The following is a 25,529-nucleotide window of genomic DNA, read 5'->3' on the forward strand; positions in this document are numbered from 1 at the left end:
CTTCTGCAGCTATGGAGTTAAACGAGACCACCTAGGGGAAGCAAGAAGCCTTTCTCGTGGACAGTCGAGATTTTCTTCTGATGACGCAAGCGCAGTTCTCCGCGAAACGTAAAGAATTTCACCTTATTTTCTTGACACGGCATAAGCCCAAAAGCCTGTATCATGTCTATAAGTACGGGACGTGAGAGCAGCAATGGCAACATCAACTGACTTATTGGCGGTGCGTAGATTTGAAGAAAAGTAAATGTAAAGGAAGAATGACAACAAATAATTCAGTTTTAGGCGAGGTAAGTCATGTTTCCAAGCCGGATGAAGCGGTGAATGAAGTGAGAAGAAGCGTAGTAAATGCAAAAGGCCGTACAAGGTAAAGAGACAGTATGATTTCAACAATTTACAATGAAGAAGTAGGCAGTTCTTATATCGAAGCTATGGCCTTGTGACATCGCTGCCATCAGATAGCAGTGCCAAACAATCACTACACCACATCCCTCCGAAAAGAATGGAGTCTACAAAAGACCCGGTCGATTCTGATATATCTATGGGGACGGAAAGAGAGTGCCTCTCGGTGGTGTTCGATGGAAACGGCGCGAAGTCAGCTAAATGTCATCTATAATTTAAAAAATTGACAGTTATTAAAATTACACCTAAACTCACTACCGCAATTTATAAAATTAACAATTACTTATAAATTACATCTAAACTCACTACCGCAATTTATAAAATTAACAGTTACTTATAAATTACATCTAAACTCACTACCGCAATTTATAAAATTAACAGTTACTTATAAATTACATCTAAACTCACTACCATGATTACAAAGAAAAACGTGATGTACTGAACGTGTCTATTAATACCGGAGTACATGAAAATCACGGCTCCGTGCAAATGTCACCATCCTACTTCTGACTAAGTTCTGTTAGGTAGAGTGAAAGGCTCAGTACAAGTGTCACTCCGTGCTAGTGTTCCAACCCCAGTATAAGTGGGTCTAAGTAATTTCAAAACCGGAAATTCCGTCACAATTATTATTCGTCATCGAATTTTCGTCCTTAGATTTTTGATCACCGCATACATTTTACCATCATGTTTTTTGTCATTAAGGGGGGATTTTGTCACCGGAGGATACTTCGTCACCACAATAATAAGCAGGCCTAGAGTAAATTGCTTTTATGCAGGTTTGTTATTATGAACCTAAATCTATCACTGTATACTATAAGTATTTTAACATTTTGAATGTTGAAGTTTTATGGAGTTTCATCCACAATTTTCAGGAAAGATGTGACCTACGGCACCGTCTGATGTTTTCTTGTATGCATCATGTGTATCTTCTAACTCCAGAATTTAATGTTTTCGGTTCTGCAGTGATGTTTTGATTCTCACCTGACAAAGTTTCATTGCATTTGATGCCTTCTATACACCACATTGCGTTTAAAACTGCAACAACACGTTTTTATTCGTTAAGTATGTAAACATGATTTTACGGCAGAATGACTATTACCATTAACTTTATGATGTCTTCATTTATCATCCTTCCATATGTCGTTGCAGTTGGTCTGATGCAACTTCCCTTGTTAGATCCATCAAGAATAGTTCTTTACACAACTGCCACAGAAAGTAATCTTTTACATTACGAGTGAGATGCAGTTCCGGCGGAATTTCAAAACGAGTAACGTAAATTTATCACTTTAGTAGCCGTTGCGTACAATATATATTTTTTTCATACTATGGTGAATTTATTATTTATTTCATCCTTTTAGGGGCTGCCTGGCCGAGGCGGTAAAGGCGTGCCTGGTTCGCCCGGAAGGACTGGGTTCGAATCCCCGCCAGGAAGTCGTAAAATTTAAGAAACGAGATTTGCACTTCCGGAGGTGCATATGGCCTTGAGGTTCACTCAGCCTACACCAAAAATGAGTACCAGGTTAATTCCTGGGGGCAAAGGCGGCCGGACGTAGAGCTAACCATTCTACTCCATCACGTGCCGAGGTTAACAGTGGTGGAAGCCTTTACCTTCCACTCCTCCAAGGGCCTTCATGGCCTGTACGGAGGTGACTTTGCTTTGCTTCTTTAATCCGTTTACCCTCCAGTGTTGGCTTTTCCTCAGACTCAGCGAGGGAACCCACCTCTACCGCCTCAAGACATTTGATCGGCGTATACAATTGAGGACGAGGACAAGTACCTCGCCCAGGTGACCTTACCTGCTATGCTGAACAGGGGCCTTGTGGGGGTTGGACAAGGAACGGGGAAGGAAGCCGCCGTGACCTTAAGTTAGATACCACCCCAACATTTGCCTGGAGGAGAAGTAGGAAACCACGGAAAATCACTTCGAGGATGGCTGAGGAGGGAATCGAACGCCCCTCTACTCAGTTAACCTCACGAAGCTGAGTGGGCCCTTTTCCAGCCCTCGTACAACTTTTCAAATTTTGTGGCAGAGCCGGGAATCGAACCCGGGCCTCCAGGGATGGCAGCTAATCACAGTAACCACTACACCACAGAGGCGGACGAGACCATTTTTAAAAGTGCTAATACAGCTGAAACAGACAAAATACTTATGACAAAAAGAATAATAATTAGAACATGCATAAATAAACAGTATCAAGTTAATGAACAATGGAGTTTTTGTCCGACCCCGCGGTGTAGGGGGCAACGCGTCCGCCTGTCACCCGGCGGCCCCACCTTCGATTCCCGGCCGGGTCAGGGTTTTTTATTGTAATGATTAATATCCTTGGCCTGGGGACTGGGTGTTTGTGACGTCCTTAATCTTCCTTTCCTCACACACAACATTCCACACTACCGCCATTCCAATTACACGCAGGTTCATATAATATGGTGCCAGTAGCGGCAAAAGATCCACATGGGTCGACACCCCGAACAAATAGCATTTTTTTTAAATGAACAATGGAGAATAGCATCAAATAAAACAGTTTGTAAGGAAACTGGACCGGTATTGAGAACGATTAGGAAAAAACATATATCATTCTTTGGACATCTTATCAGAACACCTGGACTGTTCTGAATGGAACACCTGACACCAGAATTAGCAGAAGAATAAATGAAAAATTATGGAATATCAAGACCAAGATGAAATGGATCACGGAAATTAAGGAGGCTATTAAAGACTACAAATAACAATAACTATCTCAAAAACAAAACAGAAATAATTAAGATACTTCAAGACACACACACCAGGAAGAAACCAAGATCAATAAAAGATCTAATGGGAGGGTATTTTCAACAGAGCAAAGGAAGGCAGCATCTCTCAAAATGAAAATAATATTGGGTTGATAGGAAATCAAGAAATCCTTTGTATAATTGACTAGAGAGGTCCAAAGTAGGCCATAAAATGTAAACTAAAATAAATAAATAAATAAATAAATAAATAAATAAATAAATAAATAAATAAATAAATAAATAAATAAATAATTATTAAAACAATGTTTTTTCTCTTTTTCAGAACTATCGGTTAGGTAAGAGCTTGCCCTACTCCATCGGGGATATCCCGTTGTCTCAGAATGCTCCACCTCGTCTTCTGCCGCTGTCGGACGAACTGATGCGTTACTTCAGTCTGGGAGCAGATGGTCGTCCCCTGTTGACCACACTCAAACCAGGCTCGACTCGTCCTCCTCCTGATGAAGACTGGGCTGACAAGGATTACATTGATTTGCCTCACGCCGATGTTTTTCAACAGGACGAGGACAACTTTATGTGAAGGTGATGCACCAGTTTAGACAGTGGTCTAGAAGCAACTTCGCCGTGTGGTGATAAGATTTAATTGATCTCAAATAATAAGTATGTTGTGCAGTATTATGTTGAATGTCAGTGAATTTAACAGAATAATCAAGAACTGCCCATAATTCTTCATTCAAGAAGTATCAAGATAATTATGATACTCGACGTTAGGTAGGACAACTCTTTTAGTAGGCAATTAAATTGCATCTTGTTGTAAATCACATCATCTGATATTAATGAAAAGGAAGGAATGTCATGATAAAATAAGAAAGCCATGTTCCGCAGTGCCTCTCAGATAGTCTGTTAATCGTCCTAGCTTAGAACTACAAAATTATTCAAATAGCCATTGAAGATTTTGTGAGCGTGTTCACATAATTGGTGGGAATCACACATTAATTGAAATTGTAGCAAATATTTATCGCGTATTTTACTCCATTTTCTTCATTCCTGTCAGTGCTGACTGAAGAATTAACCAGCGCAAGTCTTTCTAGTAAATACATTTACATTGCACTATTTTAATTAGTGCCTTCACGGATATAAGCAAGCTCACAAAATACTGTAAAATATTCAATTATATTTAAAATATTGAGGCTTTAACCGATATATAACATTGGCAGATGGAACGAACTACCATATCTGAACTTTAAACAGAATTCGTGATTAAAAAATTCCTGTAGGGACCTAAAATTTAATTTCATCGAATGATAATATCATATTAACAACTATTGAAAGTATTCGATCGTTTTTAGGTTTTTTCAATAACTTTCACCTCAGTGTGATAGCGGGCTCATCAGTTGGGGTGCCACAGCGCTCCAGGATGCTGGCTATGGTACTGCACTGAAACTCTATCTACTCCAATTGCTATAAATGCCTGCCTTTGGCTTTCATAAAGAAAAATGTCCCCAGAGTTTTTTATGTTTATCCGATGTGAAAAATTCTCATTTATGGTCTTTAATTAGCACGTTTCCTTTTTTTTGTTCACTTTTTAAATATTTTTAAACGACAAAGGTGCAAAATGTATTGTCAGGCACTGCAATGAAATCATTATTTTTCTTTTTTTATTTGCTTTTACGTCGCACCGACAAAGGCAGGTCTTATGACGAAAATGGGATAGGAAAGGGCTAGCGCATGTAGCCTTAATTAAGGTGGAGGTGGTGATTATTGTTTTAAGAGGCAGTACAGCTAGGTAACTATCCTCTATATAACTCTAATCAGAGGGGAAAAATGGAAGGGATACGACAGTTCGAAAAATGAAGGTAATGGCCACAGAAAGGCAAGGGCCTCGAAGGGCTCCAAAATGAAATACTCTCTAGGCCTCGAGTGCTCTAATACCTTCGGGGTCGGAAAAGAACAAGAGTTGACCAAGGGAGGTCGGATAGGATGGATGAAAGTGAGGAGCCTGGCACAAGTAAAGGGATACAGTCCCAGCATTTGCCTGGTGTGAAAATGGGGAAACCACGGAAAACCATCTTTAGGACTGCCGACAGTGGGGTTCGAACCCACTATCTCCCGGATGCAAACTCACAGCTGCGCGCCCTTAACCGCACGCCAGGTAAATCATGAATTAAAGTGTATCTTAATGTTAAAACTTCTATAGTCTCCTCGAGTTGGATCTTGTCGTAGTGTTATGTACAATCATATACAATTTGATGAGGTTTTGAATGTATTATTGTATTCGTTACCAAAGCTACTGAAACGATTCTCCTCAACTTGCCATTCCTCCAGGCAGCTCTCCCTCGCCCTTTCTCCCTCAGCACGATTCACGTCAGTGAGTAATGGTGTACACTCTCTATTCTCCACTGGATTCAGCCTAACACTCTAATTAAATAGTCAATTAATCAATTAATGAATAGTGTATTAAGTGAAGTGAAGTAGTATCATTACATTTCTGCTATCATGTTGAAGACAATAGTACAGGGTCTTTCATATAAACTAAGACCGAATGCACGGTCTTCGTACTATGCGCTACGGCAGCTGCCTCAGCCGAAGTTACGTCGGGTGCGGCCGCCCTGCTTTAAGCGTGTATACAATCTTACCTTATAAAAGATGCTGGAAGTGTCGTTCTTCCTGGGTTATACAGGGATTCTATCTGGTAACCACATTCTGGCTGACGTGAGTGAGTTCTGCCGCTGTAATGTTCTTTATTTCATTCATAATGTTTTCTTTCAGTTCCTCCAGTGTGTGAGGATTCGTTCAATACACTTTTTCTTTTAGTTTACCTCATAAGTAAAAATCACATATTGTTAGATCTGAAGAACGAGGGAGAAATCGACCAGCACTGATCACTGTCTGCAAACCTTTCCGAGAGTGTAAGAAGGACATTATTGTATGAGCAGGGGCTGAACCTTGTTGAGACCACCCACGCGATTTTTCTTCTTCCGTTAATTGTAGGAAGAACGGTGTCAACATTTCATCTTGGTACCTCTTTGCATTTACTGTCGTCTCGAAAAAAATAGGCCCAATTTTTTGTCCTGCATTAATGGCATACCAAACACCAATCTTCCTATCATAATGAGGGACTTCATAAACACCATTAGGATTTTCTGCACACCAATAGCTAGAGTTATGACTGTTCGCACGATCACTAAGATGAAACCAGAACTTTTACATACGAAAATACGGTGTTGCAATGATAACGGTCTCGCCATGTTAACAGCTGCGATTCAGACTGGCGACTGATGCTTGCCAGGTCGAACACGTGCAGGCTGCTTGCAAGGTCAAGAACAATGCGCGCGCCTCCCATACTGCAGCTTACAGATCGGAGAGTAAAAATGCCGCTTCGACGGTCTTGGTTTATATGAGAGACCCTGTGTTTGCCGTTTGATAATAAAGCTCTCAAAGCGACTCGCAGTAGGAATATGGCTTTCTTAATCTTTAATACAGCGAGATGCATTCTGTGTTTATTGCCTTCCATAACTACTGTGTGTTGTACATACACGTTTAGTGACCTATAACGAGTAAAATTATGACATTTTCTATAAATAAGTGTTTCATTTTAATACCAACGTTTTTATAAAGGTTTTGTAAACAATTATGTAATAAAATTATAGAAAGTGTAATTTTTAATCATTTGTTTATTCCCTTCTCCTCGTTAAACTTTTCACTTCCTGAACAAGAAATGAATTAAAGCCTGCTTATATACGTGGTGTATTTCTCTCTTTATAATAAAAACTCTCCCCGTCTCCATTGTGAATGGCATTAGGCAAGTGAGTCTGCCGTTATAGCAGAAAGTCCCGAACTCGATTGTGAACAGCAGTAGGAAACGCGTCCTGCTATTATCATCAAAACTTTCCAAGGCGCACCCCACATCGGAAGCAACGTATGCGGTCGTCCCCATGGTTTTTCTCGGATAACTCTAAGAGACATACAATTTAATATCATCTTTCTCACTGCGTGTACAAGAGTTTTGTATGTACATTGCTCAGAATTTAAAAAGGATGATATTTCTGTATCAGTCATGTCCACAGTAGTCCGACTCGTTGGCTGAATGGTCAGCGTACTGGCCTTCGGTTCAGAGGGTCCCGGGTTCGATTCCCGGCCGGGTCGGGGATTTTAATCGCTTCTGATTAATTCTTCTGGCTCGGGGACTGGGTGTATATGTCCGTCCCAACACTCTCCTCATCATATTCAGACAACATACTACACTACCAACCACCACAGAAACACGCAATAGTGCTTACATCCCTCCATAGAGGGTTGGCGTCAGGAAGGGCATCCGGCCGTAAAACAGGGCCAAATCCACATGTGCGACGCAGTTCGCACCCGCGACCCCACAGCTGTGGGAAAAAGCGGCAGGAAAAGAAGAAGAAGAAGAAGTCATGTCCACAGTAACAAGGAAATGCACCTTTTATTTTTCCGTAATGTCTGTCTGTCTGTCTGTCTGTCTGTCTGTCTGTCTGTCTGTGCACGCATCACGAGAAAACGGCTGAGGAGAAATTAATGAAAATCGGTCGACAAATAAGCCGCAACAATCTAGGCCATAAATAATTGTATTCATGCTGAGTGAAATGGTAGTTTAGGAGAAGGCCTAAAATTTAATTCTCAAATATTTATGTTATTAGTGGTCGTATTTTAATGAAAATCGGTATGCAAAGTGGGGAGTAAGTTGCTACAATCTAGGCTATAAATAATTGTATTCACGCTGAGAAAAATGGTGGTTTAGGGGAAGGCCTAAAGTTTAATTCTAAAATAATTATGTTATTAGTGGCCGTATCTTAATGAAAATCGGTATGCAAAGTCGGGCAATAGGTCGCTATAATCTAGGCTATACATAATTGTATTCACGTTGAGTAAATGGTATTTTAGGGGAAGTCCTAAAATGTAATTCTCGAATATTTCTTATCAGAGGTGTAATCGATAAATACTACATAACTAAAGTTATATAGTATTAAATTTCGTATCATTCATGTCTTATACATTGTTACCGTAACGGCTGTGATCACCAAGATATTCATGAATATGGACTTTTGTTACGAAGTTCATATCAGCACCGAGTCACGAGAAAATGGGTAAACAGAATTTAATGAAAATCGGTATGTAAAGTCGGAGAATAAGGAACTACAGTCTACGGTATAAACTATTTTACAAATCACAGAGTCGAAAGAAAACTAAATATGAAGGCCTACAATATAGAAAGCTCATAATATTGATCAACAATAACTACATTGACCATTGTTTGTTGTGATGTGTTTTGTGTTTTCTGTTGCCACCCATCTCCGGTAGATAGGATTACTGCTGCGTACCGAGTATTTTATTATTTGCTTTACGTCGCACCGACACAGATAGGTCTTATGGCGACGATGGGATAGGAAAGGGCTGAGAGTGTGAAGGAAGCGGCCTTGGCTTTAATTAAGGTACAGCCCCACCATTTGACTGGTGTGAAAGTGGGAAACCACGGAATACCATCTTCAGCGCTGCCGACAGTGGGGTTCGAATCCACTATCTCCCGGATGCAAGCTCACAGCTGCGCACTCCTAACCACACGGCGAACTCGCCCAGTCGTACAGAGTGTAACAACCTGCCAGAATATTGATGGGAAGTAGCTGGGGAGTTAGATAACTTTTTTCTTTAGCATGCCATTCCCCTGGTTCATTAATTTTCTGATACTACTGGTACGTAACACTCTGGTTCATCATAGCATTCGAGCTATTCAATCCCTACTCTGAAGCACTGATTAGAATAAGCAGTGTGCATATTTAACGGAATAATGGCAGAGGAGTGTTCACGGCAGTCTGCGTCCTGTCATTCCAGCTCTGGAACTTTTGACTGTTAGATTGGCACCATAGTACTGTTCGTTAACAGTGATAAAATGTGCGGTTTTTCATTTGATCAAGTATTTTATACGATAGCATTGATTTTAATCGCTGCATTCATACTGACGTTTTTGTATTGACCTATGCTGACTTCAGTTGGGAAAACCACAAAGTCAGCCTTTCTGAGAATCCCGTAGCGAAACACGGGTACCGCTAGTTTACGTATCAATCCTTATAGAATACCGTAGCGAAAGCAAGGATACATTTGCTAGTCAATTATAAATTTGTTTTTTACTGTGTTTTGCTTTAGTTGTCATTTTATACTGAATGTACAATTCTACTACACTTTATTCATTCTCATTTTACTGTTAGCTCTATGCAAATGCAATTTTTAGTTTCACGTTAATGCACCTTTTGATGAATGAACTCATCTTTTCTGTTTTTCTTCAGAACACTATAAAAAGCTCATTCAAAAATGTATAAAAACGCTAAATTTTAGACCTCAAAACGCAAAAATATTACCAATCTTTCCTGTAGATCTTGAATAGCTGTAGGTCTACCAGCAAAAAATGGAATAAAAAAGTGACAATGTTAATTACTTTCATGTTCTTGTGGTGATGACTGTTGTTTTAAGAGGAAGTACAACTGGGCAACCATCCTCCATATAACACTAATCAGAGATTTTAAAAAAATGGAAGGGATCTGACACGTCAGAAAATTAAGGTATCGGCCAAGGAAAGACAAGGGCCACGAAGGTCGTGAAAATGAAAGACTCCCTAGGCCTCGGAAACCTAATTAGCGTCGGGGTCGGAAGAGAACAAGAGTTGACCAATGGAAATGAAATGTCGTATGGCTTTTAGTGCCGGGATATCCCAGGTCGGGTTCGGCTCGCCAGGTGCAGGTCTTTCTATTTGACTCACGTAGGCGACCTGCGCGTCGTGATGAGGATGAAATGATGATGAAGACAACACATACACCCAGCCCCCTTGCTGTAGGAAATAACCAATTAAGGTTAAAATCCCCGACCCGGCCTGGAATCGAACCCGGGACCCTTTGAACCGAAGGCCAGTACGCTGACCGTTCAGCCAACGAGTCGGACTTGACCAATGGAGGTCGAATCGGATAGATGAAGATGAGGAGCCTGACACCAATAAGTGGAAACAATGCCAGGACACAAAATGACCCCGTGGTCGCCAACCCTCGCTCGCAATTTAATAGCCCCTGGGACTTTTCTTGTTCTTGTGTAACAATAAATAAGATTCACTGGTTCTTACCGAATTGAATGGATTTATTTACGGCTACTGAATGGTTATTAAAATTAAACGTTATAAGCGAGAACTCAAACCTGTACATATTATGCTAAAATTACGTTAAATTTAACAGGTTATTTACGATTGGTTCTGATATACGTAGGTGAGAGGTGAACATTTTATGTAGCTATTTAAGGGAGTAGGCCTATTTAGATCTTATGGGGCATGCATGTGGACTGGCCTGGGTTCAGCCAATAGACTATATCACGAACGAAGTGCTCTGAATAATTGGAAATTATACTACGGCTCAGTTTTTGGAAGCTTGATATGTCGGACTTGTTTCTAAGGAAACGTACACACTAATTATTGCCACAAAAACGTATTAATGTTTGAGGAAATTGCAGCTTGTAATACATGCGATATACAGCAATCGCTGTTCATTGAGCGTGATGAACCATCTAAAGGATTGAGGTAGTAACACTACTACAGTAATTTATATCCTCAAAGGAATATGTGTCCAGAATAGAATGCGAGAGCAGGCGTTTCACAGCACAAATCAACAATCCTCCGGTAGGAAACAATATAATATACGAAAAAAATTCAGTTCTTTTTTCCTTACGACCTTATTCCTTAGTGTAACATGATTGTAAGATCTGGTAGGAAATAATGGGATTGGGAGAAGCTTTCATTCTGCTCTATAGTCACAACACATTCGATGCACAGTCAACACCAAGACACGACAGAAACATACTATTGTTGAACAGGTCGTTTACTGTACAGTCCGCATTCTGTTAATATAAGAAGGGTAAGAAAGGTTTTAGCTATTCCCCGTTTACCCAGCACGCGTCCGTAAGGATTCCGGGGGCGATCAAGCGTGCTGACTCTCTGGATGGTTGCCACGGGTGATGGCGGGGAGGAGCCATCACTACGGGGAAGCCTGCTGCGATCGCAGCTGGTACTACCCCACTGTACTTGTTAATATCGCCGGGGTGACAGCCGAACTCGACACGAGGTCACTGCTCCTCAGAACAGGGGTTTTCTCTGTTTGGGGATTCAGTGCCGAGTGTCGGCTAGGACTGAAACTTCGGAGATATTAGCAAATACGTGGGATGAGGTGCGCGTCCGAAAGGATTCCGGGGGCGACAAAGCGCATCGACTTACTGGATGGTCGCCACGGGTGATGGCGGGGAGGAGCCATCACCTCTACGAAAGCGCACCCCCTCCCCCTCCACTTTCTGAATGGTAGCCACCATTGCAACTTGCTGCATCAGTCAATTAGGTCAAGATTGAACGAATTCTCCTTGGTTGATTGGTTATGTCCTCATAACCTACTTCCTTTGGATGCGAGACCGCTGGTGTCTTCCAGAATTCGTTCAGTCTTGACCTTAAATGGTGGCTACCATTCAGAAAGTGGAGGGGGAGGGGGTGAGATTTCGTAGACTTCCAAATTGGCGTTCGAGAACATTCTGGGAGCAAAAAAATCTCTGAATCTCTAGACCATTTCCATGGGTAAGGGCGTGGACCACATTCACAATGAAAACAGATATCAAAGTACCTTTCTTTGATAGCTTCCAGACAGATCTGCTGAAAGGTGGTGGGTAAAATTTTTCTTCAGTGCATTGCTCTGCCCTAGTTGCTGCTGCTGCTGCTGCTGCTGCTCTTCGTGGATTTATCACATACTAAAGATGCGACAGATGGACCTAAAAGAAGTTCTACTGACAAGAGAAAAGAAACGTGCAGTGAATCGAAACAATTACGCATGTTCAGTTGCTGTAAAGTGCTTCAGTTGTAAATGTTGGTATTCTTGTATGGAGAGTTTTGTCTATCTCTATGATATTCGCTAAATAAAATTCAGCATCACAGTTCTTAACCGCAGTATTCTTTAATGTTCAAATATAGAAGGCTAAATATATTTACACTATCTGTACTACCCGTAACTGATGAGTTATAGAAAACCTCAAACCATAGGTTTAACAGGAGCCATCTCCCATAATCTCGAAAACCATAGATCCGGGAGAGTGTATTGATTATTTTTAATCTTAATTCGATACATTAAGTTTACAAAATTGAATATACTGTAGCATAACTGCAAAAATGCAGTAAAATCAAAAATAAAGTATAAGGAGTCCGGAAAATATCATGAATCAAAATTTAACATTTTTTAAAGTTAATTAGAAGTTGAACAGAGAAAGAATGGCCTAAAAAGTGTGTTAGAAACATTATTGTAAGAAATGAAACTTCTCGGACATGCTATCGAGGTTCATCAGACACACCGGAAACATGATCCCACAAAGAGGTCACCACAGTAGTCATCCTCAGTCCCTCCATATCATGTCCGACGCCTGAAATTAATATTGACTAGCAAAAGAAAACTTGCGGACTAATAGAACTACGACGATAAATTAATGATATGCTATGACTATAATCTACGTACCTACCTGCTCTAGACTTCAACGGCGTTATATTTTCTAGGTTGCCTTAGGCACAATAAATTCTGTTACTAATTAGCATGTATCACTTCTTTTCTTCCACCAATTTACTACTCCACATCCCCCTAATAATGATGAATAATTTTGTAATTCTTCCCGGATGCATCCACTCTCTGTTCAATAACTTAACAATCGTGTAAAGCCGATTTTCGTGACCAATTTTTCTCATATACTCCTCATCCATAAATTTCTTTCTAATTTCCCTCGTCTCTAAATAATATTTTAATGGGTGTGCCCATCCCATTTCTTCAGAACATAGCAAACATTTATTTTCATCTCTATTTTGTCTGAATGCTTTATTTTTGTGTACCCCCATTAACCACCATTTTATTCCCTCATTTCCTTATTTGCTATATTATCTATCCTCATTCTCCCAATTACATTACAAACTTTCTCTAGTAACCTCTCACTTTTACACTATGACGCAATTTGTCACTTTTCATTCTTTGACAATTTATATACTTTTCTGGTTTTCTGTATATTAATTTTCAATTCAACTCTTTAGAGTAATTTACCACTTCATTTGTACTTCTCTTCATGCTAGCGAGAGTCAATGTGAGCAGAAGGATGTATTCCGCAAAAATGAGACCTGGAATATCCTGATTCTCATGACTTGGGTAAACTCCTGACTCGCAGCCTTTCGGTTGAAAAATATTATATATATATATATAAATAGATAAATAGATAGATATATATAAATACAGTTTGGAGGTCCAATGTCTTTAATTTCGTTTATTTTGCAATTTTTTCAGATATGTATCCGTTTAGGTCAACTCAAGCCCATATCAGTGGTTTTTAGCTTTCGTGTCTCTCTGTGTGTTTTCCTGTTACACCATCACGGCAAAATAGCTGGATGAATGTCGACCAAACTTGATATTTAGAGTATACTCATCCAGGAGCTGGTTTTGATATGCATATGATTTAAAAATCACGGAACAGACTGGGAGGGAGGGGGTGTTATAGGGAGATCAACAAGTTATTTGATGTTTTCTCATACCCTATCGATTTTCTGTAAAATATGTAAACTACATGTGAAACGTCCCTTTGTTTTAAATATTTTTAATCTCCATAATTTCGCTTATTCTTCAAATGACGGAGAAAATTACTATCCCTACATTCACCTGAGGCCACATTATGTCAGTTTGCGAGAGATGCCGGCGCGGGATATGGGCCCGCCTCGTTCCGGCCTAGACTCCATATCAATTGCCTCCTTTGGGACTGTCATCATTGGGAGTAGCTTGGAAGATGGACTCCAACCGCTCACTGTATCCTTGGGCCGAACAATGCCACTTGGTCCTTGACTGCCTTCACCTTGGCTGCAGGCCCTCAACATATCAGGAGCATGATATCTCAGGGTACTTAGGAGGTCGGGGCGACACCATCCAAACATCGGCAGGGGCGGCCACTCTTGCCATCAGCCTAGGGCGCAACTTCGCAAGCACCATCAAGATTACTTCAAAAAACAAATTAGAACGGACTCTCTATCAAGATATACTCCTATATATGTTTTTCTCAAAAGTTATATATCGCAAGATTCAAGATTTCAGAGCTGTTCATGCCGTGGTAAGACCTTACGGGGTGGAGGTCTGTACCGGTGGTACACCTCCGTTCACTTAAAATGCGTGCCTTCTATAAGGCCATTTATATTGTTTGCATTTCCCAAATAGTCTTTAAAAGACATTGAGTTCTTCCATATTAACATTTCTTTCAGTTTCTGATTTGAGTTTTGTAATCTACCACGTGATTCTATGGCTGATGAAGTCTCAAATAGAGACGAAACATGTCCCTTAAAGTTTTTAATATGCTTTAATTAAATAGTTCACTTGTAAAGTGACGTGTATTGATTGGGTGGACCAAAACCTTACATTGTTTCTTAGTTTTAACTGTATCAATACGGATCTACACGATGAAGTTCGTAAATTGTACCTATTTGTGTCGGTGCGACACAAAGCAACTTGTAAAACAGTGGAACAAGAGTGGAAAACCACTTCGAGGATGGCTCAGATGGGAATCGAATCCTCTACCCTGTTGGCCTCCCGAGGCTGAGTTGACCCCATTTCAGTCCTCGTACCACTTTTCAAATTGCGTGGCAGAGCCTGGAATCGAACCCGGGTCGCCGGGGTCGGCAGATAATCACACTAACCATAGAGGCGAGCAATAATAATAATAATAATAATAATAATAATAATAATAATAATAATAATAATAATAATAATAATAATAATAATAATAATAATTGTACCGGGAGGTACACCTCAACTCCGCACATTCAAAAGAAGCGCCTTAAAGAACTCGTTCTAGCAAACAAAACGTGAAACAGCTACTGCATGAAGTTGCGACATTAATCAGAAGATGTCACTACTGAATAACTGAGAAGTTCGTCATTTCTAATTTTCCTAAATTGATTGGATTTGTTTTGTTTTGTTTTGGTGTACATCAAGAAGTTTGAACTTTTCCCCATAGATGTCTCTACAAAAACTAAGGTCACGCACCCTAGTGCAAGGTGGAATCATTTGTTATTGAAAGAAATTTTGTGTTTATAGGGTTTCCCTAGGAAATTAACTTTCATTTTTTTTTAATTTCAAGGTTTGCAACACGTCCTTCTCTTCCCGCCAGCTTTGGTGCCTGGCCAATCAATGTTTTCTGTAATTATTTTTCAGCCTATCACAGGCTTATTGTTGTTTTTTGGGTGTAACTTTTGATTCTGCCAATAAAAATAAGAGGATGGGTCCGGATTTAGTCCAGAATCCTCTCAAATAATCCCCTCGGGTATATAAGATGAGGCTTTTCTGGCTACCTTGTCTAATTGATCGTCGATGTTCTGAGTGTGTGTGTTAAGGAAGGTGGCGGGGTGCCTCATTCTTCGGCAGGCAGAACACCAGCCCAGGTAATGGCCACCAATTTTCTATCTTTGTAGCTGTCTCCGCAAACTTATCCGAGGGGAAGGTTCTAAACTTTAACTGTGCAACCATCACATTCTGAAATTCTGAATTATTTTCTAATGTAAACTTCATAAAAGTCTTTAATTGTAAATCGGGGATAGAGAGTGTGTTACCCTCTAGAGTTCCCCTTCAATTTATCATGAGGTGACTAAGATTTGTAACTGGTTCTCCTTTCTGTAAAGCATTAAATTAACCTACATTCGAGTCACCTCAGTAGCTTGGGATTAGTCCCTGTATCATCGGGCCGAGAGCCCAATTAGGGTTTTATACTACATTTTCTGGGAGCGCAAGTGTACGCCTCCATTTAGTTTGTGTTCGGGCCATTAATTTAACCTTTTCTTTTTCCACGAAGGCCCAGTAGGTTGTAAATTGTACCTAGAGAGGCCAGAGATTGTAAGGTTTTGTGTAATGTTGCCTTAAGCGAGCTGTAAGAAAAGGGTTAATGTTGGAGAGCAAGTTTATGTAATATTGAGGGGTGCATTTGGAAGGCCATAAATTGTTACTCTTGGAGCCAAGTGCTCGTGAACACTGTGTATTGGGAGATATCTCTCTTTATCAGACTAACGCAACATTTGCGAATTGTAAAATTGGAGCTTGAAGCTCAAGACTTGTAAGTTACCTATCCTTGGGTTTTCGATTTTGTATCTCTATTGCTATTTTGTACCTGATTACCAGTACCTGAAAATATGGTTTCTTAAGTTTGAGATTCGGAAAGAAATTTAACCTTTATTTAAAGATTAAATTAATTTTTGATATCATAGTTAGACTCATTTAAGCCCACACCTTCTTTCACCTCTCTGCGTTCCACAGATATCCCGGAACAATCATAATAATAATTGTACCGGTTGGTACACCTCTACGCCGCACTTTTGAATTTTCCGCCTTAAAGTACTCCACTACAGCAGAAACTCGGAACTTTAAAAACTGAATTATCTCAACAGTTTCCCAGAAGATGTCACTGTATTAATTTCGAACTGCTTTTGTTTACTAATTATCAAGAAGTGTGGACATTCTCTGATAGATGTCTCTACCAAAAACTATGATCATGCACCCTGGTGCGAAGTGATGGAACTTCTCTTGAAGATATTTTATACTCATAAGTTTTCCTATAACTAAATTTCGTTCTTTCATGTGTGGGTTGGCAATATAAATCTTTCCTTTCCGCCAGTTTTGAAGTTAGCCAATCAATAATTTCTGTCATTAATTTTCAGCCAATTGTGTCCTTCTTCTCCAATTTTGATGTGTAAATTTAGTCAGCCAATAAACGCCTGTGGGTGTGTCTTAATTATTCATGAAAGGTCTCGAATCTTCCACGAGGGTATAAAACTGCTGATTTTCACGGCTCTTCGCCACTTCGACAACATCTAGCTTAGTGTTTGGAAGTATAGCAGGGGGCGGGTAACGCCTCTTCCTTCGGGCAGCAGCTCTTCAACAAAGGTAATGGCCGTTTAACATCTTTATTTCTTGCTAGCTCAGCAGTTTAACCCTCGGGGAGGTCCTAAACTTTTTCAATGTAACCTACCTGTCTAAAAATGTAACTTAGTGCCGGCTTATGTAAAATTTTCTTATTACTTTAACTGTAAATCGGGATAGAGAGGTGACTACGTTTTCATTACCGATTTGCTTCTCTTCTTAATGTGTTTGTTTTTTCTTATACGAGTCACCACCCTAGTTTGGGAATAGCCCCTGTGTCATCGGCCTAGTGCCCCTTAGGTTTTATAAGGTTTCATGTAGGAGTGCAAGCAACGCCTCCATTCATCTTGGTATTTTGGGCCATTTAATTATTCTGTTCTTTTCTTTTAAGGCCCTGTAGGCTGGGTACGAGATACCCCTGTTTAATTCTTGTAAGTTGTGCCTTGATGGCAAATGATTGTAAAGTATAGTATTGCCTTTAATAGACTTGAAAGATTGAGAGCGGGTCAGCTCTTTCCGGTGTTTTGAAAGGTGCCTCTAGGAGGCTTGACATTACTAGGTGGGAGCAAGTGCTCCATGTAATTAGGGGTTTTCTGCCCTTTGGTAATTTGTGGTTGTGAACTGAGAGCTCAGGAATTATAAAACTTGGGGCTCGAAACCCAGATCTTGTAATGATCCCCTAAAACTTGTGCTTTCGTGCTCTGGTTTATAAATTATACCTTGTACCTGATTTTGGCTTGTTGTTGATTTGTTACTTGTTGAATTTTGAAAGTCTATATGAAAATTGTTAAGTTCTGAAAATATAACCTTTATGGAAATTTTAATTCATCTTTCGGACTTGTAGTTAGACCCTTTCCAGCCCGCACCTTATTTCACCTCTGCATTCCACGGGTAACCCCGTAACAATAATAATAATAATAATAATAATAATAATAATAATAATAATAATAATAATAATAATAATAATAATAATTGTCTAATAATTTCTGAAATAAGTTAAGTCGAGTAGAATATTATTGTTACGGCACAAATTACTCGTTCTCGGCAACCGAGAGAGTGATATGCGACCTACAGTATATAAAGTAGCCCTATAATGAAGTTAATATGTGCATTTTTATTATATTTCATGAATACATTATATGATCTGTAATAATCAAAATCAGTAGGAATTATTTTTCAATATCTGTACATAGAAATCACGATTTAGTCTATGTTAAGGCACTATGCCTCAAAGCTGCGCGGTATATTCTATCTATAATGTTGTTTTATCAAACTTGATAGTTAACTAGGGGATTGATTGTAAAATTGGTTGTTTGGAAACACTAATCCCAACGCCCCGGACCAGGTGAATGCCGTTTTGTTTGGACAGACATTCCCCACTAATATAATAGATATGCTATAGCCGAACTGTCCGAACAAGGAAGTATTTCCTGTATTTTTTCCAAATGATGTAGTGTCAAAATCTTTGAAGAAAACTCTAGAAGAGTAAGTTTCCCAAGACCGGAATTTTTCCCGAAGATCAATCGGTATGGGAAAGCGCAGGAGAACGGAGAATCGACCGCTCCAGGATTTCATAGAGAACTTCCCCTGCATGGTAGCATCAAGCGGACTTCCGTTTGTTGCTTCTCCTGCCCAGGTAATGACGGCGCCATCTATAAAATCCAGGAGAATTGTCTGAGGGAAGCTTCCGTCCCATAACTGAACGGGCCAACGACCAGTACCCGTGCCTTGCACGTCACCAGACATCACAAACGCCGGAATTGTTGATGACACACTTGATTCTGTCGTAGAGAATGTCTCATTGGCTGAAAAATAAGAAAAATTAACATCAAAACTGAACAGAACTGTCTAATAAGGGGAGGCCAGACCCTGCTGCAATAGGGTGGTATGGAACTGCTCCCAGGCTTCAGTGATGACTCTGGTTATTGGCGTCAACCTTCAAAAAGTGGAAGTGGAAGTGCACCCATGGTTAGCGGTCAGGTAAGTTCTTCTCTCCTTCCCTCTACCGAATTATGTTGTCTCGAGTGATGTCAATTTTAAGTGACTCATTTCAAATCTATATAAACTTGCAGGTGACAAATATGAAACAGGAATTCGTTGTCAGAAACACACCACAACTGCTCATTGATCATGCTCATGTACAGGGAACCAATTCTGAGAAAAAAGTCACAGATGAAAAACGAAATGACTAGGACATCCACAAACGAAACATCATTGCTGAATCGACTCTATAAAATCGTCAACAGTGCCTTCTATGAAAATAATGCCTATATTTCACTATCTCATTGGCAATGTTTTAGCAACATTTATTAATACCAACCAAAAAGGAATACAGTGGACGCCGTTTAATGTAATCACGGATAATGTTATCAACCGTATCATATTATCACTTTTATGAAATCCCGTACGGAAATATACTGAAACATTGAAAATCTTCCGTTTATTGTGATCATGAATTCGGTTTACGTTATCACATTTGTTTTCAAGGATTTCGTTCTCAAGTATGCGTGTAGGGTGCATACAAAGAAAACGCTCAAAACCTTTAAAAACCCGTTTTTACACTGCTGGTTGACAACTGAGCAGCACACATTGTGAATTGTGAGCTCAAGAACATCAATTTGGTTTTCTTACCGGCGAATTCATTAATTCAATGCGATCAAGGAATCATTCGCACCATGGAAGCGTGTTATCGCCATGAAATGCGCACAAGAATCTTAGAAAACATAGAGGACTCACTTAAAACTAGTGCCAATGCCCTTGCCAAAGAAACCAGCCTTCTCGTTGCCCTGTATCTTCTAGCCATGCCATTGGATAATGTTTTAGCACATACAATGAGGAACTCTTTCCGGCATGGGGAATTTTTAAGAGAGTTACCAGAAGTAAAGGAGAATGTTGAACTTTGTCCAACAGGCTTAACGGAAGATGAATTTCAGGAATGGATGAACACTGATAGGGGCATCATTACTGATGCAAAAAAAAAAAGAAGACGACGACGTATGTGAGGCAGTTACTTCTGCAGAATTAGATGTGAGAGGTGGAGAACACGTAGCAGGAGATAGCGATGCTGATGATGCCAATGTTGCCGAAACATCCCGAACACCAACGACTACTGAAATGCGACAGGCGCTAGATATCTTGCGACGAGGTGTTCAGCGTAGGTCAGTGAACTTCCAAAAACATCTTGAATATGAAAGATTCATTAATGAACTTTCGAGAGACAACCAGAAGCAAACAACAATTAGAGACTATTTTACGTAGCTGAAAAAAAATTAACATTATTGCAGTGCTGTGTACTGGTATCTGATTCTTTGTAGTGCATGTAGGTTATGAATAAATACAGTAGGCTACCTATCAATTTTGATTTTTCGGCTACTGTTCAGTGGGGGCTGGTGGTAACTGAAACTGGGTGTTGCACCAAAATTTTCAGTGTCACATTTTCATAGCTTACAGAAATAACAAGAAACTATTATCGCTAAGTAATGAACTACATTCCTACTAAAACTGTAGCCTAATATATCTGGCGATTACAATCCAGGAAATAAGAGGCTAATTAAACACTGTAACTACAGTTAATCTTAATAATAATGCTATTGGTTTTACGTCTCACTAAAGACTTTTAACGACTTTTGGAGATGCCGAGGTGCCGGAATTTAGTCCCGCATAAGTTCTTTTACATGTCAGTAAATCTACTGACACGAGGCTGACGTATATGAGCACCTTCAAATACCAACGGACTGAGCCAGGATAGAGCCTGCCACGTTGGGGTCAGAAGGCCAGCGCTTCAACCGTCTGAGTCACTCAGCCTGGCACAGTTACTTTTTCCTCACTCGAATGGAAAATTTGCCGTCCTGTTTTTCATTGAAACAAGATGTTGGTACTATTGAGGGTGGTGTGGTATGGCGTGGAAAAGAAATTACCCAGCAAATTGGTCGTGCGTCGCGTAGCTGTGATAGTAGGTTCGAACACCACTGTCGGAAGCCCTGAAGACTTTTTTTTCCACGTTTTCGCATTTTCACACCAGGCAAATGCTGTGGCTGTGTTGTAATTAAAGCCACGCTCGTTTCCTTCCAACTCCTAGCCCTTTCCTATCCCATCGTCGCCGTAAGACCTATCTGCGTCGGTGCAACGTAAAGCAAAAATAGTAAATTTAAAAAAAATGGAAATGTATTTACCTTTGCGAGAGGAGAGAAAGTGGGAGTGAAGTAATCTCCGCAGAGTGGCGCAATCTCACGGGGTCATTTGGAACTGTTTCTCGATAGGGGCGTTGCTAGTCTCGTGCAACTCCCTGAGACCGATATTGGCGAGCATGCTACGTGATGCTATGCAGGCTTAAGCTCGTCCCTGCTCAGGTATACGGTGCCGCTCTGTCCGCTAGGGAGTTGCCGTAAGAAAGCAAACCCCCTGAGTTTGATTCGAAGCCAGCAGCGTTTGTTGGTCCGTTACGAAGCATTAGTACAGCGAACGACCAAGGATAGTTGATTTTAACATGTTTTCGAATATCTGTTAGGTTTATTAAACTAAAACATTAGAAGAAAAGACGACAAATGAAGTGTAAAATTATTGGGAGTTGTGTAACACTGCAACAATACCACGCGCCGCCCCTGCTACTGTTATCAATCGGTTAATGGTATCAAATTATCTGCGTCCCAGAGTGATCATAATAAGCGGCGTCCACTATATATTCCAATCTGTAAAAGATTCAATTTTTGGCTGTTATTCGATTTGTTTAGCATAGCTTTTCTTTCTAATTCCACAAATAAATAACTAAATTGAAACAAATATACACGTGCTGGGTTTCCCGTAGTGCAACTGCTTATCGGGACGTGGAGGACTGCCTCTTATTCTCAACAGCACAGAAGCTAGTGGTGGGACACAGTCCGTCACTTCCCCTTAAACTGACCATGGGCTAATAACCGACTTGACTATGGGCGCAGTTCAATCGGCCTAATTAAAGGATCTGGAAACTACCACTGACAATGGGCGTAGTTCCATATCCCCCCTTCAGTGTACCTTGGGGAGGAGGAAACAATCAATAGTAACTCGTGTATAAGGGTTTATGTCAATACACTTTCCTTTTCGAAAAAAAAAAAAAAAAAAGGGAAAAAAAGAAAAAAGAAGAAAAAAGACAAATGTCACGACGCAGGATCCGCTTCGGACCAAGTGGAAGTGATGGAACACTAAAAGGCGAACAAATTTTACTTTAACATGTCAGGTCCGCAACCTAATAATTTCCGAAAAATGTATGAAACACCGATTTCAATGCAACGCATACACACGGTACTTGGAGAGCTACACCGCAGTCAACCTGGACGGTGGCCAAGTGGTCACCGCACTTGTCTGCAAACCTCGAAAACGTGTTAGAGTTTCGTCGCAGCTATGTTTCTTGTACAGAGTAAATTAATATTTGAGGGAACGTGAAAATAAAAATGCGAACAAGCATATTACACAAATTGCATTACATTTTACTTATTTTCTACCTGAAATTAATATAGGCCTAAACGTTCTCACAGTCAGGCTACGGCTGGATCTCTCTCTCTCTCTCTCTCTCTCTCTCTCTCTCTCTCTCTCTCTCTCTCTCTCTCTATTACAGATATACTAGCAATAATGAACCCGTGCTTCGCTGCGCTATTCTACATTGCATACGGATTTCGACGTAAACTACTGTACACGCAGTGAATAAGATTATATTATGAAAGTATCGAGAATGATGTCTGGTACAAACAGGTGGGAACAATGGCAGGAGGGTACTCGGAATGAGGAGATAAAGGCTCATTTAGGAATGAACTCGATGGATGAAGCTGTACGCATAAACCGGCGGGGGCATGTGAGGCGAATGGAGGAGGATAGGTTACCTAGGAGAATAATGGGCTCTGCTATGGAGGGTAAGAAAAGTAGAGGGAGACCAATACGACGATGGTTAGACTCGATTTCTAACGATTTGAAGATAAGAGGTATAGAACTAAATGAGGCCACAACACTAGTTGCGAATCGAGGATTGTGGCGACGTTTAGTAAATTCACAGAGGCTTGCAGACTGAACGCTGAAAGGCATAACAGTCTATAATGATAATGTATGTATGTATGTATGTATGTATGTATGTATGTATGTATGTATGTATGTATGTAAATTGCATGTCTCTTAACTTTATCCTGGAAGTACCACGGGGAGGACCCCATAGGTTGTTTCCGATGTAGGTGCACGTTGGGGAGTTTTAATGATAATGGCAGGCCAAGTTTCCTACTACCATTCACAAACTATTTCGGGAATTTTTACTATAACGGCAGGATCACGTGCCTACTGCCATTCGCAATGGATATGGAGAGTTTTCATTATAGCGACAGGCCCCTTTTCCTAATGCCAGTCACAATCGATACGGATAGAGATACGACAAAAAGTCATAGGACCAAAGTTGGAGAACTCTCCAAATTGAGTGCGATTGGCCTATCTGTTTTGTGATACAACCGACAATTTAGCCACCAATTACCAGTAGGTATAAAAGGAAAGATCTGGCGCAGAAGAAAGTGGGCAAGATGGCGGCTATACACGGGCTCTTATAAGACTAACTCTAGGGAGTTGATGCAGGAGGAAATGGGCAAGACGGCGGCTATATATAGGTTCTTATGGAGAAAGCTGGTCCAGGGTAGGATAGGCGGTATACATAGGACGTAAGGAGACGACCTAGGGACTAATGCGCAAGATGGCGGCCGCGTGCAACTTCCTTCTGCTAGGGCCCCCGAGGCAAGATGATCGCTATACATTGGTTATATGAAACTAACATTAAAGAGATGGACCAGGAGCTAATGGCGATACATTGTTCTTATAGGCCTAACTCTACAGAACTACCTCAGGGGTTCACAACTTGTAACTTATGACCTATTAGTTTTATCAGACTGACATTCGAGAATTGAGGCAAGGGCTGCTATGCAAGATGGCTGATATACTATATTCGTTTATACCTAACTATAGAGCTGCCTCAGGAGCTCACAACTTGTAACTTACGACCTATTAGTTTTATCAGCCTGAGATTCGAGAACTGAGGCAAGGGCTACTATGCAAGATGGCTGCTATACTGTATTCTCATGAACCGAACTCCAGAGAGCTACCTCAGGGGATTACAACTTGTAACTTATGGCCCATTCATTTTATCGCCTAACTTTTGGGAACTGAGGCAGGGTCTTCTAGACAAGATAGCCGCTGTACGTTGGTTATATTAGACTAACTTTAAGGAGCTGGGCTATCGCTCATCCTTCTAACCAGCTGCCCTTCATAACTACAGTCTAGCACACAGCTAGTGGTAATACATGGGCTTTTATGGCACTAACTTGGGGAGAGCTGTGTACGGCTTTTCGAGTATTGGTGCAATGCGAGGGTTTCATCCTCCTAAGCGGATGCCCTTCCTAACTTCAGTCTAGCGCAGGGACTCTTGCGTATACATGGGCTCTGACGGGACTAACCCGGGGAGAGCTGCACTAGGGCTCTCGAGAAAAGATAGCCTCGCAAAGCTTGGAGGTATGCAGGCGTTAAGGTTACAAGCTAACCGGAATGTTAGGAGGTAGAAACCGCCATTAACACAGCAGCAGACGTTGTAAGCCAGTCTTACAGAAGTGTAGCAAGTACTCTGCTCCCTCTGTGAGGGCGCGACCGCGTAAAGGAGAAAAGAGCTAAATGGCGACAGCGTAAACGGGCTAAATGGCTAAAAGGGAAAAATGGAAAATGGCAAAAGAGCAAACGGCAAAAGGGCTAAAGGGAAAAAGGGCTAAGTGGCAAAAGGACAAAAGGGCTAAGGGACTAAATGCAAGAGGGCTGAAGGGAAAAAGGTCTAAATGACAAAAGGGCCAAAGGGCTAAAGGACTAAACGGGAAAAGGTCTAAAGGGCTAGAGGGCAAATGGGTTTACATTTTTCTAGTATTTAGGATGTCTCTCTTCCTTTATCCGGACTTCTTGAGACCGGCTGTACAGCTAGAGGGGAGTTAACACCCTAAGGAAGGGAGAATGTTGGAAAAGAGTCTGTACCAGTATAGCTACTCGATCCACTATAAGCTACAGAATGACGACTTAGGTGGGGGTGAGGGCCGGGAATGTAGGAAGTTGTTTAGGCTATTGTACTGTCGGGAGAGAGCTTACAGATAAAGTCTTCAATTTGAAAAGCTATTACTCAATAGTACCTGCACGACGTAATTCTTGCTCTATTTCAAAAACATCTGCTTTATACTCTGTGTAACCAGCATCTTGATAGGCTCTTAGCAGTTGCAAATGTTTTACGAGTAGGCTGGTGTCTTTACGGTATCTTACGTCTACATGGGGTAACAGGGGCTTGTTGTGAACTTTGAGCCTGCATGCAGACAGTTGATGTGTACAGGAATTAACCTGGTACTCATTTTTGGTGTAGGCTGAATGAACCTCAGGGTCATATGCACCTCCGGAAATGGAAATATAGTTTCTTCAATATTTCGACTT

At 40.7% G+C, this 25,529-nt stretch overlaps 1 protein-coding gene across 1 annotated transcript in view; it reads left to right on the forward strand.

The window, feature by feature from the left end:
- LOC136872175 (A disintegrin and metalloproteinase with thrombospondin motifs adt-1-like) overlaps nt 1–3,706 on the forward strand; it is a 188,654-nt gene extending 184,948 nt beyond the window's left edge. The window contains exon 17 of the mRNA XM_067146013.2: nt 3,452–3,706. Within this exon, the coding sequence (XP_067002114.1) occupies nt 3,452–3,706 (255 nt within the window). The remainder of the gene's footprint in view (nt 1–3,451) is intronic.
- The last annotated feature ends 21,823 nt before the right edge of the window (nt 3,707–25,529 follow it).

Source organism: Anabrus simplex, chromosome 4 (genome assembly GCF_040414725.1).
Source record: "Anabrus simplex isolate iqAnaSimp1 chromosome 4, ASM4041472v1, whole genome shotgun sequence".
Lineage (NCBI taxonomy): Eukaryota > Metazoa > Arthropoda > Insecta > Orthoptera > Tettigoniidae > Anabrus > Anabrus simplex.